The sequence below is a fragment of the Rhinopithecus bieti genome, unplaced genomic scaffold, assembly GCF_001698545.2.
Source record: "Rhinopithecus bieti isolate Rb0 unplaced genomic scaffold, ASM169854v2 scaffold_4101, whole genome shotgun sequence".
In the NCBI taxonomy this organism is placed as follows: Eukaryota; Metazoa; Chordata; class Mammalia; order Primates; family Cercopithecidae; genus Rhinopithecus; species Rhinopithecus bieti.
Window position 1 is genome coordinate 884,168 of NW_016804458.1, and position 25,783 is coordinate 909,950.

The 25,783-nt window shown below is 33.6% G+C and overlaps 1 protein-coding gene across 1 annotated transcript in view; it reads left to right on the plus strand.

The window, feature by feature from the left end:
- The window catches only part of KIFAP3 (kinesin associated protein 3), a 173,831-nt gene that overhangs the window by 45,923 nt on the left and 102,125 nt on the right, over nt 1-25,783 (plus strand). Inside the window, exons 4-10 of the mRNA XM_017868408.1 lie at nt 2,542-2,597; nt 3,377-3,518; nt 6,310-6,409; nt 7,353-7,477; nt 9,844-9,942; nt 17,542-17,711; nt 25,411-25,573. Of these exons, the coding sequence (XP_017723897.1) occupies nt 2,542-2,597; nt 3,377-3,518; nt 6,310-6,409; nt 7,353-7,477; nt 9,844-9,942; nt 17,542-17,711; nt 25,411-25,573 (855 nt within the window). The remainder of the gene's footprint in view (nt 1-2,541; nt 2,598-3,376; nt 3,519-6,309; nt 6,410-7,352; nt 7,478-9,843; nt 9,943-17,541; nt 17,712-25,410; nt 25,574-25,783) is intronic.

Sequence of the window (25,783 nt, forward strand, 5' to 3'; positions counted from 1 at the left end):
ATTAGGAAGCGTCAACAGGACCTCTGAGGAGGCAACAAGACCTTTAAGGGGGCCAACAGATCAGGAGAAGGCAAAGGGGATGTCAATTGTGCTTGGGAATACTTAACTGGAGAAGTCTTTCAGATTCAGAAACTGTTTCTCTACTCCAAGCAAGCTTATGTGAAAGTCGGCAATGCCTTGCTGGCAAGGGAGGCAGCAGAGACAGCCCCTGGCTTAAAGAAGCCAGGCAGCCACTTGGTTTCATCTCTGGGCCTCTGAAATGTCAAGAGGTTACCGAGCCACAGGCAGATGCCCACGAGGGGTATCCCTTTATGAGTTCACCACTAAATTGTAACCACACCTGGCTAATTTTTTACATTTTTTGTAGAGATGGGAGTCTCACTATGTTGCCTAGGCTAGTCTCAAACTCCTGGGTTCAAGCGATCTTCCTGCCTCGGCTTCCCAAAGTGCTTTGATTACAGGCATGAGGCACTGTGCCCAGCTGGTGCTCTTAAAATAATATATCAGTGCTGAAGTTTTGATTGGACTAAGTAGGAAAAAAAAAAAACAACTTTGTTTGGAATTTTTTCAAATTAGTCTCTCTTCATACACAGTAAATAAAATGCCTTGTACTTAATATATACTTTTATTAGCTGTGAATACAGTGTCTAACATAGATTTAGTCAACATATATTTGTTGAATGAATTAAATGGTTGTAAATTTATTTAAAAGCAAAAAGGGCCAGGTGTGGTGGCTCACGCCTGTAATCTCAGCACTTGGGGAGGCTGAGGCGAGCAGATGACGAGGTCAAGAGATCGAGACCATCCTGGCCAACATGGTGAAACCCCACCTCTAGTAAAAATGCAAAAATAATTGGGTGTAGTGGTACATGCTTGTGACCTCAGCTACTCAGGAGGCTGAGGCAGGAGAATCTCTTGAACCCAGGAGGCAGAGGTTGCAGTGAGTCAAGACCATGCCACTGAACTCCATCCTGGCAACAGAGTGAGACTCCGTCTCAAAAAAAAAAAAAGCAAAAATAGACATTTTGAACGTGATTGCTTCTAATCACATACCTGACATTCAGTTAAGTACTATGTAGATAAGGAAAATATTATCAAGGAAAATTTGTATTAAGTATTTTGTTAATAGAATATTCTTGTTAAGATGTCTGTAAATGATGAGAGATCACATAGTCCAATAAATCCAAGGACAAAAGCAAATCTGGTAGTCTTTTAATATCTGTGTCTACTTATTGTAGGTTGTACAGTATAGTTAAAGTTGATCTTTCCTAGTGCCAAATTAATAGAATTCTGAAGGCATTTAGAATAAAGTGTCTTTGAACCAGTAAAAACTCTTTCACTGTGTTTTCAGGGCAAATCAGTGGTTTTACCTTGCTCCCCACCAGAAATTAGAGGAATATGAAAAAATGTTCATGTCATCATACATGGATAAAATAATACAAATCAACATTTTCTCTATCTGGGTAGAGTATTATTAATAATTGAAGACATAGGAAATGCTTTAGGAAGTGTATATTAAATATACGCTTTTTTTTACACTACTGATTTTCTTTGTTAAAACTCTTTTACTTGGCAAGCAGTATTCCAAAGCCAGAAATCTTATCTTAAAAGCAATTGAAACAAGATAATAATACTTACTTGGTTATGTAATTCATTACATTCAGTGATTTTTTTTGCATAATTAAAACCACTGTCTTAGTAAATTATCTGTTTGAAGCAGAATTAAGCTGTTGAGAATGTATGATCTTATATAGAATGGGTACTGTCCTCTGAAAATAATGACTAATTCTATCATATATTTATTTGCTAATTATGGAATCAAAAATTTTGATAACATTCTAACTTACTTTAATGTACATACATTACTTAGACTTATGATCCAGATCAATAAAGTATTTGATAGTTTTTTGTTAAAAAATGAAATTATGCCATTAATTAGATAATTCAATATAAACGAATGGCTCAAACTTGTGTTCAACACCTTTGGATAACTCTTTATTTGGTAATAAGTGGGGATTTAATTAATACAAGTAATAAATATTTGCCTTTTAATTTATGATCTTAATTTTACTTATTAAAAAAGAACCAGTTAACAACTATTTTGTATCTTAGGTTTTAAATTTACCAATTTTTATTTCTTTTAGTTTTTATATTACTCAAGTCATACTTTTTTCTTTGCCTTATTGATTTTCCTATTCCTACCTTAAATTTGAATTAGGAAGGGAAAGAGAGGATACTTAGAACAGACTATTTTGCTTCTTGTTGGCAAGTCTGACTGTATACCTTACATACCCAAAAAGTTAACCAAGGAGGAAGTTGGTGATCAGTTATAGATTTTATTAATTTATACTCCCTTTGATATCCTCATTTGATCAAATTGATTATATATGAGCATTTTTATACATTGAAAAGAGATTATTTCATAAACTGGTTTTAATATCCCCAGTTTAAGCTATAATTAAACTCAGCTGCTAAAAATAAAAATTACCTAGAAACCCTAAAAACCTAATTCTCCTTATTAAAAAAAAAATCTTTTTACAGAGAAAAAAGAAAAATCAAGCAAGCCTAAAGATCCACCTCCTTTTGAAGGAATGGAGGTAAGACTGCATGCATTCTGATCTAATAGAGGACTGAATTATAAGATATTGCCTTTTTCCATCAATAATACACACAATCACATTAAGCACATGTGGTATTTTTTAAAATGAACTCAGGTATCTGAGAAAGGTAGAAAATCATTATTTAATTGAAAAGACAAAAGTATTGGTTCTACTTTTTTTTTTTGCGTGATCTCGGCTCACCACAACTTCTGCCTCCCGGGTTCAAGCGATTTTCCTGCCTCAGCCTCCTGAGTAGCTGGGATTACAGGCACGTGCCACCACACCCAGCTAATTTTGTATTTTAGTAGAGACAGGGCTTCACCATGTTGGTCAGGCTGGTCTCAAACTCCTGACCTTGTGATCTGCCCGCCTCGGCCTCCCAAAGTGCTGGGATTGTAACTGTGAGCTGCCTGCCGTACCTGTGGCTAGTTGTGCTTTCTAAACAATTAATTTTGATAAATGATGGGCAAAAATGTTTACATATTCTTATTGTAATATGTTTTGAAATATTGTTTAATCTACTATAGTAGATACAAATATTTTTATTACATTTAAATACTTTATATTGATAAACAATTTTTAAAGTTTATATACATCTCATTTTATCATGGGGTTTTGTATTAGAGTCCTAGGTCTAAAGATCTAAAATTTCCATATCCAAAAAGTGGGTAATTTCTGTGTTGTTATATCTGTATTGATCACAAAATATTATTTCTTTGGCAGTGGATCTGTTGAGCATTGTTGATGAGTACTTTCTGCCTCTTCCTTTGTTTCAGATTGATGAAGTTGCTAACATTAATGACATGGATGAATATATTGAGTTATTATATGAAGATATTCCTGACAAGGTTCGAGGTTCTGCTTTGATCCTGCAGCTTGCTCGAAATCCTGATAACTTGGAAGAACTACTATTAAATGGTGATTACCAAAAACATGTTTAATTATAATAGAGGAATAAGTTACAGTTATTTATACAAAACTTAAGACTGCATATATTTTCCAGCTCTTTATTTCTTTCTACTCAGATTTCTTAAATTGAGAGCATAGCATTTAAATATTCTGTGGAGAATTCACCAACCATTTAATGTAAACAAGGAAAATTAAGCATTAATGGTACTATACCTTTTCTTTCTTCTACTCTGGGAAACTTTTTTATTGTTTCAATTAGGATATAAGATCAAACTACAGACATTTGCATAAATATATATATCATGTTTTATTAAAGTTCCAGTATTCGTTTTTTCTCAGCACAGGGAAAGCTATTAATCTTTGCAGTTTCATTGAGATTGAATTTCACATCAAGTATTTGCTTTCCTTTCACTGGAAGTACTTGGTAGTAACAAGAAAAGGAGATAGAATGTTTTAACACCCTTTTCTCAGTAACACCACTATAGAATCATTTTTGCTTTGTTTTGTTTTGTTTTGTTGTTTTGCTTTTGTTTTTGAGACAAGGTCTCCCTCTGTTGCCCAGGCTGGAGTGCGGTGGCACGATCTCTGCTCACTGCGACCTTCAGCTCACTGCAACCTCCGCCTCCCGGGTTCATGTGATTCTGCCGCCTCAGCCTCCTGAGTAGCTGGGATTACAGGAGTGTGTCACCATGCCCAGCTACTGTGTGTGTGTGTGTGTGTGTGTGTGTGTGTGTGTGTGTGTGTGTGTGTGTGTTTTTAGTAGAGACAGGGTTTCACCATATTGGTCAGGCTGATCTGAAACTCCCCACCTCAGGTGATCTACCTGCCTCCGCTTTCCAAAGTGCTGGGATTACAGGCATGAGCCACTGCATGCCCTACCTATAGAATCATTTTAAATCCATAGTTTTCTGATTATATATTTGCCAAAAACAAAATAGGAAAGATGTGTTTATTATCTGGTTTGCATTACATGAGAGAGAATGCCTTTCTGATTGTTGCCAAATACCTGGATAAAATAATTCAAATCAATAGTTTTCTCAATCAGTATTTTCAAATAAGTATTTAAAATGCCTTTTCTGCTATATGCTTGCCATTCTTTTGAAATAGATAATTCTTGAAAACTTATTCTGTGGCATGTACTGTTCCATATTTTCATGGAATTGTTGTAGTGTTCCCTCTCCTTCTGTTCCACTGGTTTATTTGATTATTTACATACCGATACCACACTATTGTTGTGTTGTTTTTTATTTTGACTTGAGCTTTAGAATATGTGGGAAAAAATGTTCCAAATTGCTTTCTTTCCCCAAGAATTGACTTTACTGGTCTTGCACATTTGTCGTATATATTTTGAGATTACTTCATCATATTCTGTGAAAAGTCATAATGGGATTTTGATTATGATTGCATTCAATGTAGAAATTAATTTTGGATTGTCTTTTAACCTCTTGTAAACTGTATTTTCTTTTAGCTGTTTCTTGGTAAACTGTGTACAACTCCTGTAACTGTATTTTTATTGAGACGTTTCTCTATTCTGTTTTAAAGGAGAAAAATGAAATAAAATTTTGCAAATAGGTCACTAAACCTATGCCTAAATTTATGACATTATAGAACAGTTCTGTATAGGCTAGTATTTTAAGAAATACTGTTTTCTCTGGATTATAATGGTCAAATACCTTTGGGAATTGCTAGATTGAACAAAGCTATACCAGATTCTTTATTAAATAGGACTTTTGGGAGGCTTTGCATGTTAATATGCATTGCCAACCTATTTACATGACTCCAAAATAATTTTTTTCAAAGCGTGTACTATTCCAATTCTCTGCATTGTGAATGTGAATAATACTGTGAAATGCTATCATAGAATGATTTTTAATTTGCTAAAAAATTTGTCACTATGTGGGTTCATAACTAATACAATTAATTTTTGTTCATAGTCCAAATAGCCAGAAAGCTCAAATATGGAACATTTTCATTACCATAATAAATACTCATAATGCAGTCCATAAAGTACTATTGTAAATCCTGAGTATCTATTAAAACAGTGGAATTACGATTTTATATTTTAACATAGAGATATTTTATTTTGTTTTAATTATTTTAAGAATTAGTATGCTATGTACCAACCCAATTTGAAACTAGTGTCATTAATTTATAATTTTCATTTCCTGAGGAGAAAATTTCAGCAGAAATGCTTATTAACCTACCTGAAAGTTAATTTTGTGAAAGCTTTTTGTTTTATTTGCGGCTATTAGCATAAATTCAGTGTGATACTGAAATATTAAATTTATTTTTCTGTGTATAGATTTTATTTGGTTTTTAATTTGCTTTAATGGAACTAGTGTTAGTCTACTAAACTGCTCATTTTTTTCTAGACTTATTCAAGTTTTTTTCATATTATCAAATACATTACATCAGATGTTAAAAAGAAATCAGTACTGCAGTAGTAAGAGTACAGTTCTTAATCTTACAAATTAAGATTGCAGTTCTTAATTTAAGATTATTAAATTAAAAAATGAAAGGCTTTTTAATTTTTTTATTGTTACCATAACATATGTCACTTTAAATCATATTTGATTACGTCTGTGTACAGTATATACTTGAAGTAGTGTATTATGTATCTTTAAGTAAAGTTACATTTTAGTTTTAAAAGTAGCTGTCCGTATTGGAAAGAAGCATACTATTTTTTGTCCCAGTTCTATCTTAGCTTTGTTATTTATTAATAACTAGACATTTAAAACCAATCACCCTTTATACCAGAGCAAGGAGAATGATCATTTCGGTACCTCTCCTTTTTCTTTAGAAACTGCCCTTGGTGCATTAGCAAGGGTCCTGAGAGAAGACTGGAAGCAAAGTGTCGAGTTAGCTACAAACATAATTTACATCTTTTTTTGCTTTTCCAGGTAAGTATAAAAATTATTAAATGACTACTGTATCTCTATTGCTGTTGGTCTGTGTCATTGATTCAATTTGTAGATCACTCGTTCTCTCAGTTTCTCTGTGTGTCTGCCTATGCTATACTGCTGAATTCTTATTCCTGTTTCCCATTTTCTGTCTTGCTATCTGTTATTCTATCTTTCATTTAGTCTATACTCACTCATGCCTCAGTTTCCTTATGAGTAAAATTTGGATAGTAATAGTCGCACCCTCTTTGGATAGTTTTTCAGATTAAATGAATTAAAAATTAAAATGCTTAGAATAAGGCCTGACCCACAGTCAGTGCTCAGTAAATGTTATTGTTATATATACGCATGTATGTGCAAACACATACCTATTATGTATTCGTATTTATTATTTATACACATATATCCTTAAGAAAGATGTCTATTAAGATGTTATGAAAAGTTCTAGCCAATTCCTAGAGAATTGCTGCTTCTGTTCTAAAAATGGGCTAGTATTAGCAAATAATTATTTATTGAATAAACACTTGGATGAATGAATTGTCTAGAAAACATATGTAAAACCTAATTACTAGTACTTTACTAATTGATGTCAGTTTTGCACAATAAATAAAATGTATGTGTAGTATTGATACATTATTAGTTTTGTTAGACAATAACCTAAAAATCTATTGTGAATATCTGAGTAGTTAATATGGTGGTTAGTTACAAAAAATGTCTACCTTCTAACTTCTTAAAAATAACTGTATTTTAGGTAAGGGTAGTGTGATATGTTTAAAATAATTTTATAATCTCAAGTCTTCCTAGTGTATTGTTGATATACCTTTTAAAATATGTATATCAAATTTATTTTCTACATGATTTGTACCACTGATCACCAAAAACAAATTTCCTGTACCCATAAAATATATTCTTTTAAATATATATTAAAATATCTTCTTTAAAGCTTTTCTCAGTTTCATGGACTTATTACTCACTATAAAATTGGAGCTCTGTGTATGAATATTATTGATCATGAGTTAAAAAGACACGAGCTTTGGCAAGAAGAACTTTCAAAGAAGAAGAAAGCTGATATCCTTTTAGAGTGGCATTTGAACCCTCTGTTGGCTTTTGCTATAAGTTTTGGATGGGTGGGATGGTTTTGTTCTTTTCTTTTTCCTTTTTTAAAATTGTTAATTGCATTACTTGGAAACAATGCAGGAATGTGTTATTGAAGGTTAAGAAGTAGATTGAAACTATCAAAATGGATACAGTTTGACACTCTTAACAACCTTTATTAGTTAATGAGGTAGAAGGAGCAGGTAGTAGTTGTGTCGGGTAACTTAGTAGGTGAGCCTCTAAAGGATTACATCATTACATCCACTATGATCCTTTGGTTAGTTGAAGCCTAGCTCACCGCTGCTGCTTATGTACTTCTATGTGAGTACTAAGGTGACTTTGATTAGAATGGGTGTAAATTTGGTGATGAACCTAGTTAAAGGTTCTATTTTCTAGGAAAGTGCAAAATACTGTTGTTAATAAAATTTGAAAGGCCTATAGAATGATAGAACCTGTGAAAGAAAACTTAGGTATCTGTTTTAACCTATCTTGCAAATATAAAAATCTTTTCTGCAACTTCCTTGGCAAATGGCATTACATAGGCTCTTCTTTAACAATGTCAGTGCTTATTTATTTCACCCATTCTGTGGTTTAGCATTCTGTTTATTATAATAGTCTTTTGCTTAGTGCACTGAAGTCCATTTCCCAATAACTTCTATCCATTGGTTCTAGTATTGCATACTAAAGCAATATGGAATAAGGATATTCTCTTCAACATCATAATTCTTCTCATATTTGAAGATATTTATCATATTTTAGCCTCTACAACTTAATGCTTCTGGATCAGAGGCCCCTGGTTTATTCATATCTGTTCAAATATGATGTGTTTTGCAGATCAACTAGGCATGCTGGTAACTTTCCTTTGAATCAAGTGTTTATTGTGTCTTTTAAAAAGTGAAAACTTTATTCCTGTTGTGCAGTATATCATACATTTTTAACTCTGCTTTGTGCAAAAGTGGACCTTACTTTTATATTAATTTTGGCCTCCGGAAACCCTGAGGCTTCAGTTTGATCTGTGTTGTAATAGGTTAACTCAGGTTATTGTGTACAAAATCTCTCAGACTTTTATTATTGTCACATGGAATTCCAAGATGCTATAAAATCCACATCACACACAAGCTTTGACTTTTCTTAATTAGAATCTTTTCAGGTTTATAAATTTCCTATGCATACCATAAACTTCTGGCATCTCGATTGACAGTGACTCAACTACATCGACAACCCAAGAATCCTAGAGACTTTACATCAGTTTTGGAGTCCCAAGACTCCTGAATGCTTCAGTGATACCTAAAATTTATTTAAACTGGAGAAGTCTGGAGGGAACCACTAGTGGAACTATTTAGCAGTCATGAATTTGCATTTTGTGATTGTTTGGTGACAAGAACTGATATCTTAGGACATACTGTATTTCTATATCAGACACCATTAATTTTAAGATTCACTATTGTTTAACCGCTAGGAGAAGAACATATGCTTTCAATTAAACTATGACACATCATGGATTATAAGACACATCCAGTTTTGGAGATGTTAAGATGTGAGGAAAATGTGTCTTAGACTCAATAGATTATGGTAATTGAAGGGATGTAAAAATTACATCAGAATTGTGGTCATTTCTCCTGACATGTTACTATTTTATTATGTCCTAAATATCTTTGTATTTTGATACAAGTGGTATTCAACAAGGTCAGCTGCATTGACTCATATTCTGGGGTCATATGCTTGACTCATATGCTGAAATAACTGATTATTTTTGCAAGGTGTCCAGGGGACGATTTGGGACCAGAAGATGTGATTTTTAAAATTTGTTTACCTTTAAGTTTGGGCTAGTTCTTTCTTGGCATCTCTAGTCTGAAAAGGCTGCTACAAAAGCTTTAGATTTAATCTATATCCTTTGAATATTCTGGACCTCTGTCTGAAGTAAAATCCAGTGTTCTTAGTAACTAAATCATTCTCTGAGGCAGTAATTTTTTTGGTTCGTGGACCCACTTGATAATCTGTTGAAAGTTATAGACTTGTGCACCTACATAAAATACTCACATACAGTTTCTGGGAATTAAAGTATTTGGTGAGGTTCAAACATCTATATGATGTTAGCTGTGGTCTACATAAAAAAAAAGTTTATTCACCCAAGGACTCCTAGGGAATCCATGAGCACTTAGATAAGACGTGCTGTTACAGCACAATTATTATACAGAGAACATTTTAGTTAAACTTTTGGTGAGAAAAATAACTGGATAAAGTTGCATATAAAATCTAATAGTGCCGTTGTTCATAGAATTTATTAGTAGATTTTTTTTGCTTCAGTGAGTATGGATGATCCTTAACAAGTTGTTTACTTGATGAAGACCCTGAAAATCAAACCTTGAGAAAGGATTATGAAAAAACCTTTAAAAAGTACCAGGGGCTTGTGGTAAAACAGGAACAGCTATTACGAGGTATGAATTCCTAAGCAATGAGGAAGGCAACAAAGTACTTACTCTAAATACATTTGTTTTGTTCACTTTTTATCATACCTGTAAAGCTAATGTGAGAATAACTGAAAGTTCTATAAATGTTAATTTGCTACAAATTCGTCTGTCTTTAACATGGGTAATGTTTTAAATTTCACTCTACTATTTTTCCCCGTTTAGTTTTAGTTCCTAATGTTTGTATACTTATTATTTATTTCCTAAGAAGGATTTTTAATCTAGCTGTGTGACCTTTTTTCCAATAACATATCTTTGTTCTTTAACCCCTCACTTACTTGTTATTATAAGTGAATTATTTTATTCTTTCCTAGGAAATGATAAAAAAATTTTAAATATTTCTCTTGTTTAATAGAAAAGAATTCCTTGTCTCTAGCTTTATTAAGAGATTTAAAACTTCAATAGTATGGTTTTTTGGTTACTGGTAAGATGTAAAATCTTATGGTGGTTAGTGATAATGACATGGGACTTTTAAGTGTGAATTTAATTCCTGGTTTCTACTTGACTGTTTGATGATTCATGTAGTTCATTGGTGTTTGACTAACTTTGTATATGGAAATACTTGTTAACTCCCAAAATATTTTCATCCTGTGAAGATTATTAGCAATTTTAACTACACTGAGTTTTTTAAATATTTGAAGCCAAGTAATTTAGTTCAGCCTGTTGGAGAAAATGTCAGATTTTCAAAAGTTCATTTTAAAATATGCTAGAAAATAATAGGTATTTTCTATGTTAGCATGTAATCCAAAATGCATCAGATCTCAAGAAAGCAATTGTTTTCGTGTAAAAGTTTCGAAGAACTAATTAGACTTTTTTAACATGCAAAAGTTTAAGCTCTGTTTCTAACCAAATATTTTATTTATGCAGATATTGTATACTCTTAACAGCTTTATTGAGGTATAACTGATAATAAATTGTATAATTTTAAAGTATATAATTTGATAAATTTTAACATATGTAAATACCCATGAAATGGTGACCATAATCAAGATAAAGTACATATCCATCGCTCCCGAAATTTCCTCATGCATCTTTGTAATCTCTCCCTTTCCTTCTTCCTTCTCCCTTCTTCCTCAATCCCAAGTCATCATTGATCTGCTTTCTGTCACTTTAGGCTAGTTTGCATTTTCTAGAGTTTTATATAAATGAAATCATGTAGTATGTATGTGTTTTTGTGTTTTACTTAGCATAATTAAAGATTCATTCATATTATTGCATTTATCAATAGTTTATTCCTTTTGTTATTAAATAGTGTTTCTTTGTATTCACCTGTTGATGATCATTTAGAATATTTCCAGTTTTTGGCAATTTTAATGCTGCTGTGAACATTTGTCTACAAGTCTTTGTAGGGACATACACTTTCTTCTCTCTTGGTTAAATACCTAATGATGGAATGGCTGAGTCATATGATAGGCGTATGTTTAACTTTGTAAGAAACTGCCAGATGTTTTTCTGTAATAGTCGTTTTTGTATTCTCACCATGAATGTATGTGGTTTTGATTTGAATTTCTGTAGTGACTGATTATGTTGAGCATCTCTTGATGTGCTTATCTGCTATCTCTGTTTGTTGAAGTGTGCCTTCATAATTTTTGCCTTATTATTAAATTGGATTGTTTTATATATATTCTTTACATGTTTTGGATATAAGCATTTATCAGATACATGATTTGCAAAAATTTTCATTCTCCTAAAATATCTTTATAAGAGCAGAATTTTACATTTTATGAATTCCAACTTCGTGTTTTTTCGATCATGTTTTGGTATTGTATCTAAGAAATCCTTTTCTAACTAAAGGTTACAATTATTTTGTCATATGTTTTCTTCTAGAAGTTGTATAGTCTCAGAGTTTAGTTAAGCCTATAATACATTTCGAGTTAATTTTTGTATATGGGGTGAGGAATGGATCAAAGTTTTTCTTCTTTTTGAATATGAATAGCTAATTATGTAAGTACTACTTTTGAGAACACTATCTTTTATCTACTGAATTGATTTATATCTTTGTCAGAACCATTTGTCCATATGTGTCATCCCTATTTTTGGGTTTCTATTTTGTTCTGTCCATCACTTTTGTGTGTTTTGATGCCAATAGCACAGTGTCTTCATTACCATAGCTTATAGAAAATTTTGATATCAGATGCTTTTAGCCCTACCAATTTTTTATTCCATTGATTTCTACTTTGATCTTTATAATTTTTTTTCTTCAGCTTACTTTGGGTTTAATGTGCTCTTATGTTTTTTTTTTTTTTATTTTTTGTTTTTTTTTTTTTTTAGATGGAAGCTAAGGTCATTTATTCAAGACCTTTCTTCTCAAATGCAGATATTTAGTGCTAAAAATTTCCCATTAAGCACTTCTTTGATGGCATCCCACAGATTTTCATATGTCCTGTTTTCATTTTCATTCAGTTTAAATACTTTACAGTTTCTCCTTTTGGTTTCTTTTTTGACCCATGGGTTATTTAGAAGGGAGGTCTTTTTTTCCCAAATAATTGATGTTCAAGTCTTCATATGTGTTGATATTTACCTGTACTTTTTCTATTATTGAGAGAGTAATATTGAAATATCTGACTATAATTGTGATTTATTTATTGCTCCTACACTTCCACCAGTTTTCACCACATGTATTTTTGAAGCTCTCTATTCTTGGGGACATAAAGATGTAGGATGTAGATGTACTATTGATGAATTGTCCTTATTATCAATATGAAGTGATCTTCATCATGGCTGGTAATATTTTTGGTCTAAAATCTACCTTTTCTTATGTTAATCTACTTCTTCTTGAGACTAGTGTTATCATGGGATATATTTGTCTATATATTTTTAATATATTTATGTCTATATTGTGTGTTTTTTATGAACAGCATTTAGATTGGCTTTGCATGTATGTATGTGTCTTTTTCCTCCTTTTTCCTTCTTGTCCGCCTTCGTGTGAATTTGAGACTTTTTAAAATTCTATTTTATTTCCATTGTTAGCTTAGCTATAAGTCTTTTGTTATTTTATTGATTGCTTTAAGGTTTATATCATACATCTTTAATCATAATTACCTACAAGTGATACGTGTTTAACTTATCGTAAGTTAAGTCTGCTGTCAAGTATTTTGTGCCATTTCATGCTTAGTGTTACAATCACTTCTTCCCTCTCCCACCTCTATGCTAATACTAACATTTATTATACTTATACATATGTTACAAACCCTATCACAAGGCCAGGTGTGGTGGCTCACACCTGTAATCCCAGCATTCTAGGAGGCCCAGGTGGGCAGATCACTTGAGGTCCAGAGTTTGAGACCAGGCTGGGCAACATAGGGAAACCCTGTCTCCACCAAAAAACAGAAATTAGCTGGGTGTGGTGGCACACGCCTGTAGTCCCCAGCTACTCAGGAGGCTGAGGCAAGATAATCACTTGAACCTGGGAGGCAGAGGTTGCAGTGAGCCAAGATCGCACCATTTTACTCCAGTCAGGTGATGGAGTGAGACTCCATCTCAAAAAAAAAGCCAAAAACAAACAAACAAAAAACCTTATAACACATTATCATTTTATATAAATAATCAATTTTATTTTAAATATATATTTACTAAGAAAATAATCTTATATATTTACTTGTAGAGTTACCATTTCCATTGATGTTATTCCTTTGCATAGATCCATATTTCTGTCTGGTGTCATTTTCTTTTTGCCTGAGCAATTTCCTGTAATGTTTCTTGTAGGACATATTTACCAGTGGTTAATTACCTTTTGTGTGTCTACAAAAGTCTTATTTTAAAAATATTTTTATCTTTTTGAAATGTTTTCACTGGGTTTAGAACTCTAGGTTGACAACCTTTTTTAATACTATAAGGATGTTGCTCCATTGTTGCCTTGTTTGCGCTGTTTTTGATGAGAAGTCTGCTGTCATGCTATGTTTGTCTATATATTAATATAAGGTCTCTTTTTCTTAGACTGCTTTTAAGATTGTCTCTTCATCATTCATTTTGAGCAATTTATTATGACAGGCCTTGATGTAATTTTCTTTCTGTTTCTTGTTTTTGGAGTTTAGGGAGCCTATTGAAACTCTGGGTTTATAATTTTCACTAAATTTGGAAATGTTTCTGTTACTATTTTTTCAGGTACTTCAGGTAAACATACATTAGGCCACTTGAAGTTGTTCAACAGTTCTCTGAAACCCTACATTTTTTCCATGTTTTTCTGTGTGTTTAATTTTGGATAGTTTCTGTGATTATGTCTTCAGTTTCACTAATCTTTTTTTCTCCTATTTCTAAACTGCTGTTAATTTCATCTAATTTACAGTCTCAAACATTGTAGTTTTCAGTGATAGAAGTTTGAATGTTTTTTGTGATATCTCCCATGTCTCTACTTAACTTTTAGCAGATCTGGAATACAGTTATATAACTTATAATGTTCCGTTTTTATAATTAAACTCTAGGTCAATTCTTGGACAGTTGCAATTGGTTCATTTTTCTCTTCCTTGTGAGTTATATTCCCTGCTTCTTGTATGACTGATAATCTTTGATTAGAAGCAAGACAGGGTCGGGCGCAGTGGCTCATGCCTGTAATCCCAGCACTTTCGGAGGCCGAGGCAGGCAGATCACCTGAGGTCAGAAGTTCGAGACCAGCCTGACCAACATGGTGAAACACTGCCTCTACTAAAAAATACAAAATTAGCCAGGAGTGGTGGTGGATGCCTGTAATCCCAGCTACTCAGGAGGCTGAGGCAGGAGAATTGCTTGAACCTGGGAGGTGGAGGTTGCAGTGAGCTGAGATTGCGTCATTGCACTCCAGCCTGGGCAACAAGAGCAAAACTCCATCTCAAAAAAAAAAAAAAAAAAAAGCAAGACAGTGAAATTTACATTGCTGTAGGTGGATTTTTTATTCCTAAAAATATATTTGAGTTTTGTTTGGGAACATAGTTAAATTACTTGGAAACAGTTTTATCCTCTTGGATCTTACTCTTACAATTTGTTAGTCTGGACAGAAGCAGCATTTAGTATAACGCTGGTTATTTCCCACTACAGAGGCAAGACCCTTCTGAGGACTCTACCCACTAATGCATGAATTATGAGGTTGCCAGTATGGTTGGTAGAAGCAGGCATTATTTTCAGCTTTGTTGTTCTACTCCTCTCATTTTGTTCTGTCCCAGCCTCACTTAAATTCCTATGCTCCCATCAATACTCAACTCAATATTTGAGGGAGGCCTCTGTTAGAACTCCAGAGTTTCTCTCTGCTCAGCTCTTTCTTCTTCAGTACTCTTTTCTGTGAACTCCTTGGCATCTCTGGATTCTTGGCTTCATCTCCTTAACTCAGGGATACTATCAGGTTCTGCCTGGATTCTCCTTCACTGTGTTGTGACCTGGAAACTCTCTCAAGGCAATATTCTAGGGCAAACATAGGACTATCTTATTTATTTCTTATCTCTCAGGGATTACTGTCCTTCATTGTCTGGTGTCCACTATTGTGAAAATCTTTGTTTTGTGTATTTCAGTCAGGTTTTTTCGTGGTGTTGTCAGGCAAAGGTTTAAAACCCCATCCTATTAATTTCCTGGGGTGCTGTAACAAATTACCATAAACCAGATGGCTTAAAACAACAGAAATTTATTCTGTCATAGCTCTGGAGGGTGGAAGGCCAAAATCAAGGTATCATCAGGCCCATGTTCTCTCTGAAGGCTCTGGAAAAGAATCTTCTCCTGTCTCTTTCTAGCTTTTGGTGGGTCCCAGCAATCCTTGGTGCTTCTTGGCTTTTAGCTACATCACTCCAGTCTGCCTTTGTCTTCATATAGCCTTCTTCCCAATCTATCAGTCTCTGTTATGTCATCTCCTCCTCTTCTTAAGATACCACTCATTGGATTCACAGTCTACCCTAATCCATTATTACCTCACCATAACCAGTTACATCTACAAAGACCCTATTTCCAAATAAAGCACATCCTGAGGTTTGTGGGTGAACATAAATTTTCGGAGGACAATATTCAACCTACTACATCTATCTTGGCTGTAAAGAGAAGCCTGTTTGTTTTTTCAATGTAATTCTAAAAGCTTTTGACAGTGCCTCGTATAGAAAGTCAGCATAATGTAATAGTGTAAATATGTGAGCTTTGGATCTGATAGGCTTGAATTTCAATTTAGCACTACCACTTTCTAGCTGTATGGTAGGGAAAGTTATTTAATTTCTTTGAATCAGGGGTTTCCCATCTGTAAAATTTTTATAATACTTCTTTCTTCATAAAACTGTTTTAGAATTTAAATACGCTTTATACATCAACAGGCCTGGCATACAATAGGTATTTTTGGCCTTCCACCCTCCATCTCTAATATTTGTTAAATTAATAGGCCGGGCAGCGGTGGCTCAAGCCTGTATCCCAGCACTTTGTGAGGGCCGACAGAACGGGCGGGTCACGAGGTCAGGAGATCGAAACCATCCTGGCTACACGGTGAAACCCAATCTCTACTAAAAAATACAAAAAATAGCCGGGCGAGTGGCTGGGGGGGGGAGGGCGCCATAGTCCCAGCTACTCGGGAGCATTAGGCAGGAGTAATGGCGTAAACCCGGGAGGCGGAGCTTGCAGTGAGCTGAGATCCCGCCACTGCCGTCCAGCCTGGGCGACAGAGCGAGACTCCGTCTCTAAATAAATAAATAAATAAATAAATAAATTTTATATTTATCTACTTATGTATATGCATATACATGTATTTCTTCTTTTCATAAGCATTTAGAGGTAGCTGGCAGGAATACATGAAGTGAAACACTAAAACAGTGAGGCCACAAGAGAGCAAAAAGACTGTATTGAACATAAAAGCCTATATAATTCTTACAGAAATTGAACTCTGAAGCTCCCTGTCAATCAAGGAAAAATGGAAGACATTACCTGTTAATATCGTTTTCACTATAAAAAGAGAATGTTTCCTTTGAGAACCTAAGCATTTTTATTATATAAATCCAAAAGAAATTTTACTTAAAACTAGCAAACAGTGGCTTCAACTCTGTCTAGTGCAATAATTGTATTACTGAATTTCATAAGGTCTTACCGTGACTAACAGAAAATCAGTTTGCATATGAAAAGTAGATTTTAGTAGGCTCAAATTTAGCTGTAGCTATAATGTATATTTTGGATTATTGCACTTTTTAACACAGCAGACTTTAGTTGTTAAAGTTTTATAATATGTTATCTTGTTTTCTATATGTATAAAACTATTTTCCCCTGTCTGCGTTATTTTTTCCTGACTTATCTACCTTTAGTTGCCATTTGATTTCTATTAAACTCTAAGCTCCAAGAGGACAGGAATCGTTGTTTTATTTTGGTTATTGTGTCCTTCTCAGCATTGTATGAATTATTTTATATATATATGTTTTGTTTTAAATAACACACACAGACACACAGACACACACACACATATATATATCCCATTCAGTAACAATAAATGGTTTGTAATTAACCAATTACTAACCAGTTAAAATTTTCAAAATAATATATTAACATTTTAGGGCTATCTCTGTTGCCTTGGTGAGTACAAATGATTTTCTAAATTGTTGATTCAGTTTACTAATTCTTTAACTCTCGTATATTTTATTTTTCTAGTTGCTCTTTATTTGCTTCTGAATCTTGCTGAGGATACTCGTACCGAGCTGAAAATGAGGAACAAGAACATAGTTCACATGTTGGTGAAGGCCCTTGATCGGGACAATTTTGAGCTGCTAATTCTAGTTGTGTCATTCTTGAAGAAACTCAGCATTTTATGGAGAATAAAATGATATGGTAACTTACAAAGCTTTTCTTGAAATATTTCATGTTTGCCATTTTCAAATTAAAATATTTTGATAAAAATTAAACACTTTATTCCCCTACTGAGATAATTCTGAATAAAGATTTTACAATAGCAATAACTCACTGATATTGCTTCATTAAGAAATGTATTCCATATTAGTCAATATTCCAGATGATTGGTGCTTTCTGAAGAAAAATCATGTCTAATATATAGAATGGATCTGCCATATTAAACATAATATATAGAAAGTTTGTTTAAATTTAAAATTTTATTTCAGAGTCACCTGATCTTGTTATTTTACTGTAAGCTATTTTGCCTTCTGCATCTCCGACTTCAGTTTGTGGAATTAAAATTTAGCCAGATCTCTTCATTGTTACCCATACTTCCACTTTGTTACCTACAGTTCTTCTTTGTTACCTGCTGTTCTACTTGGCAGCCACAACCTGTTGATTCTGCTTTTTAAAAATCTCTTGAAACTGTAATATTTCTTCCTTTCATTACTAGTGCCATTGTATTAATTCCCTCTTTATTAATTTATTAATTAATACCCTCTTTGTTCATACCTTCTTTATTTCTTGATTGAATTATACTAGGCTCTCATTTGCCATCTTTTACTGTGTTGATGCAATAATCTTTGGGAAATACAAGTTGAGCATATATCATTTTCACCTGTGTATAATATACATAGTATAGAAATATATAAAGATAAAATACAAATTCTCATCTGCTTTTTACCATGTCGTTAAACAGTCTTTGTTATGTACAATAATATAGTCAATAGATCATATATTAACCTACCTTGTTTTCAGATAACTGAGTTGTTTACAATTTTATCTATTACAAATAATTCTTCACTGCACATACTTGTACATACATATTTGTCTATATTTCTGCTTATTTTCTTGGAGCAGGTTCCTATAAATGAAATTATTGGATCATTGACCTTAACTCCATTGAGGATAATTTTTAGAACTATATATCATTATGTGGCTGTGTATTACTGGCAAAAGTGGCTTCTCCTTTAGATAGTCTAAATATATAGTATGTCTGCCTACTCTATTTTAAAATCAAATGAACTAGGAAGTAGCTAATACTATAGTGAATGATATGGCAGGCCCTTTGAAAACCTGAGACTTAATAAGTACTTTGAATTATCAGATTTAATAAGTACTTTGAATTATAATTATTGAATATATGAAATTTTATTTTTCCCATATATGTTTAGTATCTGTCATTTTCATTATCAGTATATATTATTTATGTTCATGATGTGCCTGACATTATTTTGGGATTGACTATTCTTAGATTAATCAAACACATTTTTTGTTTTCACTTATATCTAAGAAGAATATGATAACATGGTAGTATATAAACAGTCCTGAGTAGTTAGAGTATGGCTAAATAATTACTTCCTCTTGCTATAAATTGAAGTATATTCTTCTATTTATGTGATCAAATTAAGTCCACTTTCAGTAAGTTTTCAAAATTCAAATGGATTTGTATCAGCATGTATCTATTATATATGTATTAGAGTTAGATTTAACTAATACAGTTATGTGTTTATTCTATCGTAAAGATCTTGACTATTATTAAAAGCTATTTTCTGGGAAGATCATAGGATTAGAATATATGATATAAATTGTCTCATTAAACCTCATTTTTTATTGAGAAGGAAAACTGAGGTTCTGAAAAGTTTGTTATTCTTCTAAGATCAAGAGAAGTATTTGATTAGCCAGATTTTACTATAGATGATATGGATTTTACCTTTTATTGTGGAAGAAATACAGTTTATTTAAGGACATCTGTAGAATCAAGATTTTAGAATTTGACTGGACCTTAAATCCAAGGCCAGATTTAGTGAATCTAGCCTCCCAATTTCACAGATGAAGTAGTCGAGGACCAAAGACATTTATTTGCTTGAGAAAGCAGATCTGTAGATACTGAACTTCCTACTCTTCTTCTTTGCCTCCTGGGAAAATAGTTTAGGTCTTTTTTTCTTTTTTAAGACATTTTTAGTAAGATTAACAATAAGCAGTTTTTAAATGTTAGTTTCCAGAAACACTGAGAAAGGTACAATTAAAGGCTGAAACAAACTTGCTGATAGATTGTTGGTAAACCCTTACTTTACATAGACAGTTTAATAAAAATACTAATTATAAGTTCTGTGTTATAGAAAGAGACTTGAGGAGGGCCGGGCAGGATGACTAATGCCTGTAATCCCAGCACTTTGGGAGGCCAAGGCATGTGGATCATCTGAGGTCAGGAGTTCGAGACCAGCCTGGCCAACATGGTGAAACCCCATCTCTACTAAAATACAAAATTAGCTGGACGTGGTGGTACACGTCGGCCATCCCAGCTTTTTGGGAGGCTGAGGCAGGAGAATCACTTGAACCCAGGAGGCGGAGGTTGCAGTGAACTGAGATCATGCCACTGCACTCCAGCCTGGGTGACAGAGCAAGACTCTGTCTCAAAAAAAAAAAAAAGAAAGAAAGAAAGAAATAGACCTGAGGGCATTGTATATTGAGGTAGTTATTAAATTTAGCTCTCAGGATTGGGTTTTTATCAACCAAAAAGACATGACTAGAAGGCTGTGTTAAATGCTAGTCTAGTGTTTAAACATCTGATTGTCTAATAGCACATATTTCACATTCTACTCTGTGCAATAGAAATACAAATTAATAACCGGCTGGGCATGGTGGCTCACACCTGTAATCCCAGCACTTTGGGAGGCCAAGGCAGGTGGATCAGTTGAAGTCAGCAGTTCAAGACCAGCCTGGCCAATATGGTGAAACGCCATCTCTACTAAAAATGCAAAAACTAGCCAGATGCGGTGGCACACACCTGTAATACCAGCTACTCAGGAGTCTGAAGCAGGAGAATTGCTTGAACCCAGGACGTGGAGGTTGCTGTGAGCAGAGATCATGCCGTTGCACTCCAGCCTAGGTGACAGAGTAAGACCCCATCAAAAAAAAAAAAAAATTAATAACAAACTCTGCAAGTTTTTTTAATTAAGTTTTGCTGTAACAACCAGTGTATGTATACACTGTTGCTTTTTCAAAAGGAAAATACCACTTGATATACTTAGTGACAATTGAAACTTGTGGCAGTTTTATTTATAAAAGGAATAAGGAGATGGTTGAGCTATTTGTGAGGTAGTATTATTTATTTAAATCAAGTGTTTATTTTACTCTTGATGTGAACTAATACCAGCCTTCCTTTTAGACAGTTTTTCAGAGGAACAATAGAGAGGATATATGTTGCCTAGTTTGCTTAATTTTCTTACTCCTCACTTTTGAGAATTCTTTCTGTATTTGGATACAAGTTGTTTATCAGTTATATGTTTTGCAAGTATTTTCACTTTTCTGTGGCTTCTTTTCATTCTCATATGAAAAGCAGAAGTTTTTAATTTTCGTGAAGTCAGCATATAAAAAAATGTAGTGGTGTATGTATGGGTGTCATATTTAAGAAATCTTTGTCTAACCCAAGTTGACAAAGATTTTTTCCTGTGTTTTCTTCAAGTTTTATAGAGGCTTTTGTCATCATCGTTTTAGTCTATGATATATCCATTTTGAGTTAATTTTGTATATGGTGCATGATATAGACCAAGATTTATTTTTTTTAATATGGTTATCTAGTTGTTCCAGCACTCTTTGTTGAAAAGATGCTTTTATCCATTGAAATTGCCTTTCCATGGATCACGAGGTCAGGAGATCCAGACCATCCTGACTAACACGGTGAAACCCCATCTCTACTAAAAAATACAAAAAATTAGCTGGGTGTGGTGGTGGGCGCCTGTAATCCCAGCTACTCAGGAGGCTGAGGCAGGAGAATGGTGTGAACCCAGGAGGCAGAGTTTGCAGTGAGCCGAGATCGCACCACTGCACTCCAGCCTGGGCGACAGAGCAAGACTCTGTCTCAAAAAAAAAGAAAAATAGAAAAAAGAAAATTTGGCCATATATGTTTGCTTCTATTTCTAGACTCTGTTTTCTGTTCCATTAATCTATGTGTTTGTACTTTCATCAATACCTCTTTCTCTTGATTACTATAGCCTCATAGTAAGTATTGAAATCAGGCAGTAAGAGGCTACCAATGTTGTTATTGTTTTTCAGAGTTATTCTATTCTGTATTTTTCCATGTACATTTTAAAATCATTGGGATTGCATTGAATCTGTTGAGGGGATCAATATATTGACCATATTAGATTTTTCCAATCCATAAATATGGTATAGGTTTCTATTTATTTGGGTCTTTTTTGATTTCTTCCATCATTTATAGTTTAGCATACATATTTTGCATGTATTTTTTTAGATTTATACTTAAGTATTTTACCATTATAAATGATAGTTTTAAAAAATTAACCATTTCCTGGTTTTGGTTGATAGTATATAGAAATATAATTGATTTTGCATATTGACCTTATGTCCTGTGACTTTCTAAACTCACTTTTTAGTTGTACTGACTCACAGATTTTGGAGATTTTCTAAGTGGATAATTGTGTTATCTGCAAATAGAAAGTTTTGTTTCTTCCTTTCTAATCTGTATGATTTATATTTCTTTTTCTTGCCTTAAATTGCACTGGGTATGCCCTCTTGTTTGATGTTGAGGAGGAATTGTGTGAGCAGCTATCCTTGCCTTGTTACTGATCTTATGAGGAAAGCAATGTCTTTCACTATTAAGCATGATGTTAACAGTAGGGTTTTTTAGATACTTGCTATCAGTTTAAGGAAGTTCTTCTATATCTTGCTTCCTGAGACTTTTTATCATGAAAGGATGTTAAATTTTGTGAAATGCCTCCCTGTATCTATTACTGAGATAATCATATGGGTTTTTCTCTTTAGACTGTTGATATAGTGAGTTACATTGATTGGCTTTTGAAGGTTTACCAGTCTTGTATTTAGGGTATAAACATTACTTGGTTGTGATATATTGCTCATTTATATATATTGCTAAGTTTTATTGGCTAATTATTTTGAGAATTTTATGTTTATGAGGCATTATTCTATTGTTTTCTTTTCTCCTAATGTCTTGGTCTGGTTTTATTATTAGAGTAACTGTGTCCTCATATAATGAGTTGGGAAGCATCCCTTCTTCTTTAATTTTTCTGGGAGGGTTTGTGTAGAATTGGTATTATTTCTATATAAATGTTTAATAGACTTCACCAGTAAAAAGTCATAGGCCTGGGATTTTCTTTCTGTAAATTGGTTTAATAGATATAAGACTGTTTAGGTTATTTCTTCTTGGGTAGCTCAGTAGTTTGTCTTTCAGGGAATTTATTTCATTTATGTGCTATCAGATGTATGGGCATAAAATTTTGGTACTGTTTCCTTTTATCTCTTTGTCTGAAAGGCTGAAGTGATTTTCTCTGTTTTATTTCAGATATCGATTTTTTTTTCTAGATTAGTGGTTTTTCAATTGCTTTGGTATTTTCAAAGAAGCAACTTTTATTTTGTGTTTGATTTTTGAAAGTCTTTGGCGATAGAATTATACCCTATAATGAATAGCTCCAGGGTAGGACTACAGTGTGGCTGTGGAGTGTAGATACAAGTCTGAAGGAAAAAATCAGGTGTTTATTTGTCACTTTAGCAATTTTTTAAAAAATTGTGTTTATTCCTTGGCATGGAGTGAAAGGAAAAAAGTGTATCAAGGGCTCAGTTATTAATGTGATTTTTATGAGGTCAGTGAAAGATTGCAACACAGATATGAAATGGGTAGTATAAATAAATATTTTAGATCTCCAATAAAAGAAAAAGTAGAGCACAATTAATTATAAATCCTTTGATTAAAAAATCATAAATACTTTTTCAAATTTCTTTCTTTTTTGCCATTGCTTTGTAACTAAAAGACATGAGATGTTTTTACAACCAAAGTTTTCTGATTGCTACCTTAAAAAAATCTGAATGCAGGGCTTCTTTTACTAAGTTCTGTCCTCTGTGACTATAAAGTAAGTTCTCTTAATGCATTTTATGATCTTCTAGAGCAGGGATCAGCAAACTTTTCTTCAAAGGGTCAGATAGTCAATATTGTGGGTTTTACAGGCCATATGATCTCTCTTGCAACTACTAACTCTGCTCTAGTTGTAGCGTGAAAGCAGCCATTGACAGTCGGTAAACAAATGAGCATGGCTCTGTTCCAGTAAGTATTTATTTATCAAAACTGAAATTGGAATTTCATATGATTATTGTATGTCATGAAATATCATTCTTCATTTGATTTTCTTTTTCCGCCATTTAAAATTGTTAAAAGCCAAAAGCCATTCTTAGCTCATAGGCTGAATGAGAAGATAGCAGGCCAGGTGGGCCCACTAGCCATAGTTGGCTGATCTCTGTCCTAAAGTTTCAACTATTACTTTTAGTCTAGCTTCTTTCCTGAGTTTTATATGATTTTTAAATATTCACTGAATACCATCTCAAATTAAATGTCAAAAATTAAAATAATTTTTTGCCTTCCTTATCCTAAACCTCTTTTTCCATTTGTCAGTTAACAGAAAATAATCTACCTTATTGACCGTACAGAAAAGGACTCTGATATTGCTGTTTTTAAATAGGCCTTTTACAAGTTGGTGCTTGGTTAGTGTCTAGGACTTTGGATTTTAGGAGTATTCCTAGTCTAGGAACAAATCTGACCACATCACCCCGTGGACTTAAAATCTTTCAGGACACTTTACTGCCTGTGTAATAATGTTAATCTTCTTAGTACAGCATTAAAAGCTTTTATGATTTTGTGTAGATCTGTCTTATAGCCTTCTGCCAATCTCCAACATGTACTTTATTCTATGATTATACTAAATCACTTGCAATTCCCTAACAAGCTCTTTTATTCCTAAATGCCAATCCACTGACTTTTTCCTCAACTTGTATTGCCATTGCCTTTCTGAACCAGAGAACAAATTCTTAGTCGTTTTTTTTAGCTTTGTTCCCAATTTGAAGTCTTCTGTTCTTCCAGGTGAGTTAGTAGTTCTGTCCGTGCTGTTTTCAGAGCATTTTGTTCATTCGGTTTTTATCATACTATATTTTCATTATTCATTCTATTTGTCTACTTTTTTTTTTTTTTTTTTTTTTGAGACGGAGTCTCGCTCTGCCACCAGGCTGGAATGCAGTGGTGTGATCTCGGCTCACTGCAACCTCTGTCTCCTGGGTTCAGGTGATTCTCTTGCCTTAGCCTCCCAAGTATCTGGGACTACAGGCGCGTACCACCATGCCCAGCTAATTTTTGTACTTTTAGTAGAGATGGGGTTTCACCATGCTGGCCAGGATGGCCTCAATCTCTTGACCTCGTGATCCACCTGCCTTAGCCTCCCAAAGTGTTGGGATTACAGGCGTGAGCAACCATGCCCAGCCTACTCTCTTTTTATACTGAGGAACCCTTGAAGGCCAAGATGAGATCTTTGTATAGGACCTGGTACTTAGTAGATGGTGTTCAATAATGCAAAGTGTTTTCAAGGATCAAATGTAATTTGTCTTCCAGTTGATGCAATTAAATGAGGGAAGGAGGGGATGGTGCAGCATATATATTTTCTCCTCAAAAGTTTGATTTCAGCAAAGTTTACAGATTGAAATGGACTATAAGATTAACATATAATTATAAAATAGGTATACATTATGGTAAAAACAAAAAATAATTATATTATTTTTGTCCTAGTTTGCAGCAGAACTTCACTGTATTTGTATTATTATTTTACTTAGGTGGAAATGGATATTGTTGAAAAACTGGTGAAAATGATACCTTGTGAGCATGAAGACCTGCTGAATATCACCCTCCGACTTTTACTAAACCTATCCTTTGACACAGGACTGAGGAATAAGATGGTACAAGTCGGACTGCTTCCCAAGCTCACTGCACTCCTAGGTATGCTTTTTAAAAATCAATGACAGTGTTGCCTGGAATTTCCAACATCACTAGAAAATTGAGCTCTGTGTTGAAAAGCCTCCTGAACAAAAAGCATTCTGTCTGTATTCTTTGATTGGAAATTAAATAATAAAAATAAGCAGAATAAGTAAAAATAAGCAGAATAAGTAAAAAATGATCTGTACCAGGATTTCCATGGTGCTATGGAAT